At 37.5% G+C, this 12167-nt stretch overlaps 1 protein-coding gene across 8 annotated transcripts in view; it reads left to right on the forward strand.

Annotated features, from left to right (window-relative positions):
• The window catches only part of LOC129368484 (unconventional myosin-XVIIIa-like), an 82978-nt gene that overhangs the window by 33293 nt on the left and 37518 nt on the right, over positions 1-12167 (forward strand). For all 8 annotated transcript variants that reach the window (XM_055043473.1, XM_055043477.1, XM_055043479.1 and 5 more), the window contains 6 exons: positions 1956-2115; positions 2214-2400; positions 4305-4530; positions 4700-4809; positions 7118-7183; positions 8514-8642. In XM_055043473.1, coding sequence (XP_054899448.1) covers positions 1956-2115; positions 2214-2400; positions 4305-4530; positions 4700-4809; positions 7118-7183; positions 8514-8642 — 878 coding nt within the window. The remainder of the gene's footprint in view (positions 1-1955; positions 2116-2213; positions 2401-4304; positions 4531-4699; positions 4810-7117; positions 7184-8513; positions 8643-12167) is intronic.

Below are 12167 nucleotides of genomic sequence, written 5' to 3' on the forward strand. Positions count from 1 at the left end.
AGGAGCCTTAGCATTGCCAAACATGACATTTAAATGGGCACTGTTTTGTTTTTTTTTTTATTCAGGTTTTAAAAATTATAGGTAGAATAAGAGTTGACAAGCAAGGAGAAAAATTCTGTGTTGAAAATATATTTGGCTGTAAAACTCCTTAAAATTAAGTGAGCCAGATGTAAGGCTACTAAACAATTTGAAATTCACAAAGGAAGTTTTTTCTCTCATGAAATGTTGTGGCAAAGCATTTAACATAAAGTGAGTAGTAATAAACAGATCTGGTGATGTAAAACTGAAGACATTTGTAGATAGACATTTGCAGAAATAAAACATGTTTATAAATGCAGAGTATCACAGTAGTAAAGGTCAGGAGAGTTTTGGTTTAGTGCCCAGGCTATTATTATTATTAATGTCATATTTGTCTTACAATTACTGAGTTTTTAACAATTGTGTTAATCTAAAAAATTGTGTGCAAATGCTGGTGTCTTAAATGATATTTGTTAGCACCAATAGCATTTTGACATTGTTTTGTGTTTGGTTCGGGATGTACTGAATGAAAATTAAATTTAGTTTTCCAGAGGAAAAACTAAAAAACTTGAGGCATAATACTAATGGACATGAATAAACATCTTCGTAGTGTAGTTGCAATGTCCCTAGAAAGTTTTTTGTGCTTATTTTTTACAGCAAAATTTTACTTGTTTTTATGTAGAACTAATCTGGGGTTGTATTTTTTCTCACACAGTAGTCCATAGAAAATTTGAAATGGGACAGGGTTTGACATTTTTTAATTTAGAGTGTCCAAATTTGTTCAAACATTTCTTTGAAAAATGTGATTCAATTATGCCTTCTGTTTTTACTCAGCAGTTAGAATTTCTAACATTTTAGTTGCAGAAATGAGCAAAGAAATCCAAAATGGCTGCCTTGCATTTACACCTTAGTGATAGCTGTAAAGTTGAAAGTATTTAATGTTCCAAATGTCTCATCATTGATATATCAAAGTGACCAGAGTATATGAATTATTAGCCACATCATGTTTAACTTAACAGGAGCAGAAAGAGTCTAGATTAGCAAACTTTTACTGTAGCTACAACAAAACTGTTTACATCAGCTTTCCACCTTCAGCCCTTGACAGTTACTGTCCTGCAATTTTTAGATGCATCCCTATGTCAACAAAATCTGGATTAAATGGCTGAATTACCACCTCAGCATATCACTGAGTTCTGCAGAGGCCTGATGAGGAGCCACTCATTTGATTCATGTACTGGATTGGGAGTATATTCAAAAATTGGAGGAGTGGGTGCAAATTCACTGAAGAGTTCACCTTAATTCAACATGAATAGGTCAATGTGATCCACAGACAACTATATCAGTTATAGCCTGTGCAACAGCAATGTTTGTAATATAATGTTGGCAACGTAAAAGATTTTGGTGCCAGAGAGTTTATGGTTTCCATTCATCATTATTTTGTAGTCTAAGTGATCCAAACCAGGGACATTTATTGCATCCACATAAACAACAGCACAGCAAGGTAAAGACATGAAATTTGTTTGCAAAGCTAGAATCCTGATGCCATCAGCTATTGCCCGATTTATTGATTTTTAAAATAATTTAATATTCACACAATAATTATTGCATGGAACAGTATGTTGTGTTGTCGGCCACCGTCCAGGACTAGGCTGGGTCCATCACACGGCTTGTAAAATTGCCCCTTGAATCACATAAAATGGGAGCAGACTGTCTGTGATTATGCATGTATTAGTAATGTCTGTGTAGGTTGGCGACAGATGGCACATAGCAGAGTAATCGAGAAGTGATGAATCTGCTTGTTATGATAAACTTTCGTGCAGGCAGTAAAAATACCTTCCTACATTTTTAAACATTTCAATATTTTCCTGTCCCCTCATTATGCTTTTGTACAAACGGTGATTTGGGAGTACAAACGCTGACGTCTATGCTTGCATCAGGGCACACTTTCCTTTTGAGGAGTGAGAAGGAAAATCATTTCCTGCTGGGCCACAGTCATGGGACCGACTGGGTGGAGTATGACGCCAGTGGGTGGTTGACCTACGCCAAACAGAACCCTGCATCTACCAATGCAATGAACCTGCTGCAGGAGTCCCAAAAGTAAGCTTTACTTTGGCAGGCAAAATCCGCCTTTGGTGATTATAAATGTAAACATAACATGATTAAAGTGGGTGACTTTTCAAATGTTACTCGCACAGGAAGATTCTCAGCTCGTTGTTCACAAGCCGGGCGGGTGGCGCCGCGGTGCTGTCCGGTTCCATCGCCGGTCTCGAGGGTATTTCCAACATGTCCCTGCGCAGGACTACTAGTATGAGGAAGACCTTCAGTACAGGACTCGCTGCAATCAAGAAGAAGTCCTTGTGCATCCAAATAAAACTCCAAGTGGTGAGAGAACAAATAACCCCCCACCTCCCAAAGAAAAATGTTTCTTGAGTGTTAACTTGGTTCTAGAACTGAGCTGGGAGCTTAAAGTGTATGAAGGGATGAAGTGCTTCATATTTGTAACCTTGTTTAGGATTTATTTTGGAGTCCACTTTGGGCCTTAGAGCGTTCATAAATTGCACAATGCAGCTTAAAAGAAAAGTGTTGAGATGAAGGCCAAGAGTTGAGCTGCAGCCAGGGAAAATGATATATTGGCTGTTTTTATAGACTTGGGCTCTGCAGCTGCGTTAGATTCCAACCCATCTAACCTCAGAAGTGAATCTCTATTGGATCTATATTTTTAGACTTTATCTAAGAAATATACATGTTTCTCTGCAGATGAAAAATGAGCTGTAGAAGTGAACATTGGAATTCATATTAGGTTTAGAGTGAAGTGTAGAGTGTACACTGATGCACCTCGAGTCGGATGAAATGAAAATTTTAACTATCGGGAAAATAGTTAAAATTTTATGTTTTGAGTGATTCATTTAAATTTAATCAGTTCTTCCTTTATAAAAACATGGAATTAATACATGTTTCTTCTTCCATTTGTGATTTATTTTGTTACATTCTAACCAACAACTTGAATATACGTTTGACTGTGTTATTAGACTGCAGATAACTCTGAACACATCTTGTCTATGGTGAAATACGGGGGTGGAGATGCTTTTCATTAAGGAAAGACAGGGAAGTCGGTCACAATTGATGGGAAGCTGAAAGGAGCGAAATACACAGCAGTTCTGGAAGAAAATCTGTTAAAAGCTGCAAAAAACTTGACTGAGGAGGAGGTTCACCTCCCTGCAGCGCGATGATCCGAAACATACAGCCAGAGTTACAGTGGAACAGTTGATCAAAGCACAGTCATGTGTTTGAATGGCCTAGTCCAAATCCAGACTGAAACCAACGTGGGGCTAGATTTTAAAATGTATCCCCATTGGTACATCCATCTAGCTTGACTAAGCTTGGACTATCTAGCAAAATCTTGAGTCTTTCGACGTGCAGAACTGTTAGCAGCATATTTTAAAGAACTTGTCAATTATATGTATAATTGTATTTTAATATGGTTCTGCAAACTATATTTATAAAACACATGTCAAACTCAAGGCCCACGATCCAAATCTGGCCCGCCAAAGCTTCTTATGTGGCCCTCCAGACTACAGAGGGATGCATAAAAAAAACCTTCAAGATAACAGTTGTGTTTTAGATATTATTTTATCAATTAAATCAGTTTTTATTTGTATATTACCAGATTACATCAGTTAGTTCCTTCGGTTTTTGCAATTTCAAATTCACTTGAAATCAACAGAACAAACAGACATTTTGCTTATTTGTGAGTTTATTGCAAATTTCTTGTAAAAAATGGTCAAAAACATTGGACTTAAATTATGCCTACTCCCACCTACAGGTGTCAGTATTTCTTACTTCTACTACATCACTGCCTCAAACTTACTTGATGTTAAGTATTGCAAATATTTCTGAATTAGTTTCACAAAAATCTGTGACTTTATTGCAAAAAATAAAAACAAATAGAACCAAAATATCTTCAATATTATTTAATTTTAAGAAACATTTATTAACTTACATTCCTGGGAAAAACTTACAATATTTCTACAGTTTCTTATTGGATTTCATTAATACTTTCTGACACAACCAGCCCTTGGAGAACATTCATGATACTGATGTTCACACTGCTGCTACAGGAAGTTTAGAAAATATTTTTGAATAAAATACAGTATTGTTTGTGTTTGTTACATGACAAATCTGAGCAAATCCACTGATGATGTAAATGGTTTTTCAAGACACATTACACTAATGGATGTTTCCGAATCTTTGCACAAAAAATCCTAATCTTGCCCTTTCTTTTACAGGATGCCCTTCTTGACACATTGCGGAGGTCTAGGATTCACTTTGTTCATTGCATATTGCCCAAGGCAGATGCTCTAAAGGCTCTTAGTGGATCTCTGTTCAAAGGCGGGGAATCTGAGGCTCAGGGGGAGAGTGGAGATCCTGGCTTAATGCAGCTGGATGTAGCCTTGCTTCGTGCTCAAATACGTGGATCCAAGCTGCTTGATGCCCTAAGGATCTACAGGCAAGGTGAAGAAGCTGCTTAAATCTTATACATAGTGAGAGGTATTGTATATGAGCACTGGAAAAAAAAAGTAGCTGAATTAATTTTTTTCTTGTCAGAAGGTCATCTCTGAATGATCACAGCTCTCAACAAATATTTGCGGAGTGTAAAGTTCTCCGACACGACTTTTCGCAGGTTACCCTGATCACATGGTGTTTTCTGAGTTCCGAAGGCGGTTTGATGTTCTGGCCCCGCACCTCACCAAGAAACATGGGAGGAATTACATCGTGAAGGATGAGAAGAGAGTAAGTCACTCAGCAAAAGAAAGGCGGTGGGTGTGGGAGTGTGTGGGGTGAAATGTGCAGCTCCACTGGTGGCCAAGCCCGGAGAAGATTGATGTTGTGAGGAGACGACTTCATTACATCTGCCCTCTGATTTGTCAGCAGCCGAGGGACGGAGAAATGGGCGTTCATCAGAGCCATAGCAAGGACCCAATCAGCTTAACCTCCTCGGCGTCTCGCTTGTGAAATAGGGGAGATTAGAATTGCTGCTCGGGGAGTGTTTTTTACTGCAGTCAAAGCTAGAAAAATTTGACCAGTTGCAACTGTGATGCTTAGGCTGTCTGGAGAGGTGTCTGTGTCTCTGCTCACCTACTCCAGCTTTTATTATCCAGGATTTTTTTTTATTGTAGATTACTGTGTAAAATGTAATTAGCAGTTATTGATGAGTGTTTTCCATCTTTTGCAGCATAGACCTGCCAGAGAAACAAGTATTTCCTCCCTAAGAGACTTTTTCCTCTTTTGTTGTTTTTTTACACTTGAACATTTTAAGTCTTGATATTAATTTTATAATCGTACAAATATAACCCAAGAGTTTAAAAAGAGCTGATTTCAAGTAGTTTAATCTATTAAGGGAAGAAAGGTATCCAAATCAACTATGACTTATTTGAGATGCCAGTGTTCTAGTGGAATTTTGGTCTACTTTTCTTTGCAGAATTGATTTGTTTCAATCATAAATGGCCTGTGTATTTATTTATTTATTTATTTATTTTTGTCCCACCTCACCATCTCATTAGATTAAGTCCAGACTTCAATCATTTAATTTTATTTCTTTGAGCTAATGCTCTTTGTGGCGTGCTTCTGTTCCACTGCATAAGCACACTTGTGCTTAGGGTTATGAACTAATTTCCTCCAGGAAATTCTAGTAAAGAGCAAAATTTAAGAGTCCATCAAAAAAATCATGTTGTTTAGGTCCAAAAAGCTTCAAGTCATCACACTACCACACCCATGCTGGTCTGTAGTGTACTGATATTTTGGCAAAATATATGTTTTAGCAAAATCTATCAGGATCAAAACCTTCCTCAAACTGTCACTTTTTTCTTGTCAGTCCACAGTGTATTTTTCAAAATGTCATTATGGCGATTGTTTACTAGTTAAAGCAGGTGCGATTTGAAGTGCTGTACATGTTATAAATTCATTTGTGAATAAATAGTCGACTTGCCTTTGGGATAATTTTGCTGCATGAGCTACTGATGTGAAATTTCAGTACTGATCTATGTTTTCCACTTTGGATAATGTCTCCAACAAGCATTCATCAAAGTCTTAAGCTCTTAGAGATGGCTTTCTAACCCTTTCCAGGCTGATTTCTACAAAACAAATCTCTATTTGGGTACTTCATGTTATTCAACCAATGGTGTTTAAGGGATTTTGTAATTCTACGAACCAGGTGGTAATTAGCCCTGAGGATACCATGTGAAGCTGAACAAAACATGTGGTTAACCATAATTAATGCATAATTTAACAAGGCAAGGTTAGCTTGGAGAGTTACATTTTCTTTAGTAAAATATTTATATGTATTTATATTTATAAATATGTATATATTTTAATATATAAATATTATATTATCATATATTTAGGTTATTTTTGTCTGATCTTAAATTTGATCAATGATCTCAAACGGTTGTGACAAAAAAAAGTAAAAACAGGAGAACGTTTTAAGTGAAATCAACAAAGTTGTCTTCTAAAACAAATTGAGAGAGAGAGGATGAAGCACCAAGGTTAGGGTAGAGTATTACTGTTGTTCTCTGTTTTTGTGTGAGGGGCGAGTTTCTGTAGAAACACCAGTGAACAAAAGCCCCTCAGTACTCACGGCGGACCTCTGCTAGTGTAATCTAGATGTAGTCTTTGAGACCGGAGGCTCGAGTACAGAGTGAAAGAGCTGAGACAACAATACAACTTCAGTGCACATCAGCTAGTAGATGGACAGGGCAGAGGGAATCTCAGAGTCTAGGCTCATGGTGTGCTTCTGTGCTGGATGTGTGCGCTCAAAGTCGCTGTGGGGCCAAGAAATACCGGGGGTCATGTTGAGTAAGCCAGGATCAGGTGGACTCAGAGCGACAGGTTATTATTGGTTTTTGGAGTTATTTACAGCCAAATGTTTTTTTTTCTTCTCATGCTTATTTCTGAACTAAATCCATTTGTGACAGAAGAATAAAAACCGTCTTTTACTTCTAATTTAAGGGCTTGTGGGTATATCACTGCCTTTTTGTATTTTCTGTAATTAATCTTTCTGCATCCACACATGGCGAGATTGATGTTTTACATCTTTACCCAGGCTGTGGAGGAGCTTTTGGAGTCTCTGGATTTGGAGAAGAGCTGCTATCACATGGGTCTGAGTAGGGTGAGTAAGAAAGCAAGCCATTTTAATGTTCTTGCACAAACCTTTTGCTTTGAATCACTGCCAGTTCCTTTCCTCTTTAAACTTTAACAACAAAGCTGCAGCACAACCTTTTTTTTTTTGTGAATGACACTTGCTTTCCTGGGAAGTGTGCCTTTTATTACACCTGTCCCTCTTTGAGGGGTGTTTGCTGTTCTTTTTATGGAATGCTGCCAAGCCCTGTCCCTTCATCTCACCTTTTTTTTTGCCACTAGCTACGCAAGAGACTCTTCTTCACTCGCTGACAGCTAGACAGTAATTCTCTCTTTTGTTTCTGGTCATTAGAGCAAATTCTTGCTACTGTTTTTGCACCAGGACCCTTGCACATGCACATACCGTAAACATAGGATTGGACCTCGGTTTCTATGCTATCAGATAGAAAGTAGCTCTCAGCTAAGATTGAAATACAAAAGAAACAACAATATAAATAAAACACAAATGCCACTGCTCTTTATAAGCACATAAGAGAGGAAGGGTTTGGAGGCAGCCTTACATTGGGCACCACGATTCAAAAAGGCTCAGTTGGCCATTCACAAAGCATGTTATTGGCGTCATAGCAACCTGTCTCACTTGCATGCCAATTACGCCAGTCCCAAACAGGCTTCCAGCAGCGGATTCAAAGCTCTGTGCTGGATAAAATCTGCCTTCAGAGATAGCTCTGTGTAGAAGAACAGCTTAGCCTCCCGCATTTTACAAAGTACTGCATGCATCTAATGATGAACGGTAAATTTCTGTCCAACAACTGAACCAAATTAAAGCATAGTGTTCTCTGTTTTAACCAAATACATTGCTCCTCCAGTTTTTACATTTCCCAAACCACATTCTGATTTGTTACCTTTGAAGCATTTTTACATGTGTAGATTATATAAAATAATATAATATATATTAATGTTTACATTAATACAAAATAATATTAATGTAAACACTTTCTTGCCATCATGTTTGATGCATTGCTCCTTTGAAGTATAGAGGAACCCAGAGCCTGTTAAACTGTGTTCCACCTTTGGCCTAGATTAAAAACAGACCATGCTGATTGTCCAAGATAATAACTTAATCTCTTCTTTATCATTCGAATAAAGCTCTTATGTCTGTGGATTACACCTCTTGTTATTGATTTCTTTGCTTCAGTGCGTTTATTTAGTTTTTCAACTCACCTTTGTTGTAACTTTGCTGCTTTGCTTTAAGCAGGCCGCTCACTCTAATTTTCTCTTGGCTAATGTAAGCACTGAGCGATCTCTCAAAAATGTTCCCGTTTTGCTAATATGCGTTTGTGTGACATTGTTTCTTTCCCCAGTTGTTTTTCAGAGCTGGGATTTTGCCTAAGCTGGAGGAACAGCGGGATGAGCAGACCAAGCGTAATCTAACTCTGTTCCAAGCTTCCTGTAGAGGCTATCTTGCACGGCAGGCCTTCAAGAAGAGAAAGGTATGAACCGCATATCTTTCATCTTTTCAGTTCTATTTGTTTATATAGCACAAACCTAAAAGTCACTTAATGAAAAGAGGTCCCACTGATATTCCCATGTACAGCATTAGATTTGGTCCAAATTCAGTTTCAATAATTTTGGATGTAAACACAGAAGCACAAAATCAAAGATACTTTCTATAAGAAAAACAGAACAACAAGAGCACACAAATTTAGTACCTCTTTCACCCACTGCATTAAGAAAAGAGACAGAGCTGAAGTGAAGCACCTGGAGTACCTGCTTTGAGAGAACAACAAGGAAAGTTATCAGTGTTAATGTCAGCAATAGCTCCATCTTGGAAAGAGCTAAATCCAAATGTTTTGGTGTCAGTGGTACTAATAGAATTACCCAAACTAAATGGCACAAAATAGTTCTGTTAATTTCAGCAGTGGCTTTCTTAATAACAACATCCAGAAAAGAAACAAAGATAAACATTGAATGAATGGGCGCAGAGTGAGTTCTATTAGAGAGAAAATAAACTAAAACACTGTGCCAGCGATATTTTCTGTGAGAGGAAAAAAAAATCAAGGATAACACACACAGTCAATTACCTTAATAGCACTATCAATGACTCTATGTAGAAAAGATGCAAAGCTACACACAGAAACCCTGGACATCCAGCACTTTTTAGTCTAATAAAGATTTTCAAAATCTTATTAAAAAGTAAAAGTTCAAATATCTTTCTTTTTATTTATTCGAAGGAAACAAAGTATTGTATTGGAGAAGTGTAAATTAACAGGGTAGTTTTGTTGTACAGAAAACCTTAAAGATGAATAATTTCTTTAAGGCTATTTTAAGGGCCTGTTTGGCCTTGACTTTAGGATAGATCCTACCAGCGATCCTGCAAATCTTCAACTAATTACAAATAAGCACTCTAAATCTTTTGCTCATAGCCATGGCCTTTCTGTGATCCATCCAATCATCTATCACAAGGCAGAACCATGGTCATTTCTTCTGCGTGCCCCCAAGAATGCCCCCTTATCAGGCATGCTGCTGACTCGCATAGCCTCCTGCTCCACTCCACTTTCATTTCTCTGTTGGCATGCATGGCTCCATCTCTCTGGACTTAATGCATGTCCTCCAGTGATATATGGCACCCCACACTTCTCCATCTCTGTGATTACTATTTAAGTGAAAGTGCTACTTCAGCCTGCTTGCGATGAACCAGCAGAAACAGAATCAATGCTCCTGCCTTCCATCAACAATGACAATGTGCGAGGCTCAGAATGTCTTGTTTCCCTTGTATGTGATGCAAATAAGATGATTAAATGGCCAAATTTTCCATAATATTTATCACCAGATCAGTCATAATATTTATGAGTGATCTTTCTTCCATTTAATTTTTTTGTTGCTTTTTTTTGTGTTTCATTTGAGTTCAAAATGTAATACTTATAGTTTGGAACAGTTCTGTGTTTCACGTTCTTGTTGAAAATTATAAACAACAAGAAGCCATCAAAATTTCAGGGCAAATGGGCTTTTACAAAATCCATTAAGCAAAAAACTAGATTTTTCCTCTCTGCCCTCATCCCTTCTGTCTTCCACTAATGTATCTGTAATAGAAAGATTAAATTTTTTTTATCTAGGGTTTATTGATCTGAAAATCAATTTAGCTTGGCAATGCAACATGTTAAATGCAGCCATGGCTGTGATGATATCTTCTGCTGAATCTGTCAATTTGGAGGCACAGTTGCTGTTATGAACTGTGTGCGTTTTGGTGCTAAAAATTCCCTAAAATCCCTAGATAAAAGCTGAGACGGCTCACTTTTTGACTCTTTTACATTGACTCAAGATTTTTAATTCAACTCTCACTGAACTGTCAACATTTCCATTAAACAAATAACTGAAACTATAAAAAGTGAACTTCAGTACAGCTTAAGCCTCAAGTGCAAACTTCTCTGCTTGTGAGCTTCGAATGTTATTCTCAAACTGTGGGGAAAAATATGGGAATTGTGGTTCTAGAACATTAACCTTTGCTTCAAACAGAAACCTCTCAAGAAAAGGGCAGTGGAAAAAAAATATTCTATGCTGCTGAGTGACAGATAAATGATCTGCCTAAATATCTGCACAGAAATATTGCTGGAAAAACAAAAATGAGGCACGTTTTTTAGGCTGCAGGTCAAATGCAAAGTGTATTTGTCATGCCGTCAGAGTCCTGGCATATTATGTATCGATGAGGAGAATGCAGAGGAGGAACAAGTCCAAGTTGTAGTTCATTGGGTTTAGAGTATTATATTAAGCTCAGCATAGTTCACAAAAAAAAAAAAAAAAATCAAATGTCAGCTTCAGAGTCCCACTGTGATCAGTTAAAAGCACAAAAAAATTTGGATCGCACCAGAGCAGCGCACACAATTAGTGATGGCTTATTTCTCCTCCACAGTCGGGCTCAATCCACATGAAGCAAAATTCTGCAGATTCTTAGGAAGCTTGGTGTAGGTGTGATAAATACGGCGTAACAGTTGTAATTAAATAGTTATGAAAGCAGCTGTGAAAAAAACCTATTTGTCAGAGCTGAGTAGGGCCACACTTTGTGATGAATGGGGAAAATTAATTGAATGGTATGTACAAAATACACTTAAAACTTTGCAAAGACAGACAGTTTGGGTGTTTTAATTTCTTCTGCATAGAAGCTGTTCCCAAGGTTTGAGTTTATAATTTTTATATCTCTACCGCAGGCCTTGAGACTGAAAACCCTCTACAGGGCATTAGAATAATGAGGCTAGTTCTATGTTTTCTAAAATACATAAATATTCTGCAGCTTAGACTATACCAAACCCAACTGAGGTATGTTAGTCACAATAAATCTAGATATTACATAGTTTGATAGATAATGCTAAAGATGTTCTTATGCAAAAACTAGGTTTTCATACAGTGTTTAGGTACATATAGATCTGCTTGGGTGTATTTGGTTTGGATGTTGAGATGTTTACTTAATGCTGAAAGCATGATTAAGCCAAAGCATAGCAAGTTTATATTTATTGTCTATTTATTTATATATTTATCTCAATCCATGCTACCCGTGAGTGAGCAAGAATTGGATTTGTTGTGATTTCGTGCAGACACATTCTGTCCATCAGATTAGGTTGTTAATCTTTCAGTGTCTGTCCAGTCTACTCTACATCCCTTCTGCAATTAAGCTGAGACAGGGGAAAAGGCAGTGGGTGCAAAAACCCCCTGCTAAGAGGAAGAAGAGGGGAAGGAAGGAAGCAGTGGGTGGAACAATCCTCCTTTTCGTCTTGGTAATTTAGCCATTTAAATGTTAGTGGAGTTTTTTTTCTCCTTATTTATACAGCTAAATATCACTGAGACATGGGGTCCTGATCTCAAGGGAGGGCTGTTTATGTTGTTTCCTTTCATTTGACGCCGTCCTACCCAACACCTGCTTCGGAACGCTTAAAATGAAAATTGTGGTATTTTTCCCAGCATCCTTACAGAATATTTTTTATGACTCGAAGTCTAACAGACATTGTAATCTTTAGTCTTTCCAT

The sequence above is a fragment of the Poeciliopsis prolifica genome, unplaced genomic scaffold (assembly GCF_027474105.1).
Source record: "Poeciliopsis prolifica strain line A6 unplaced genomic scaffold, Auburn_PproV2 SCAFFOLD019, whole genome shotgun sequence".
NCBI lineage: Eukaryota > Metazoa > Chordata > Actinopteri > Cyprinodontiformes > Poeciliidae > Poeciliopsis > Poeciliopsis prolifica.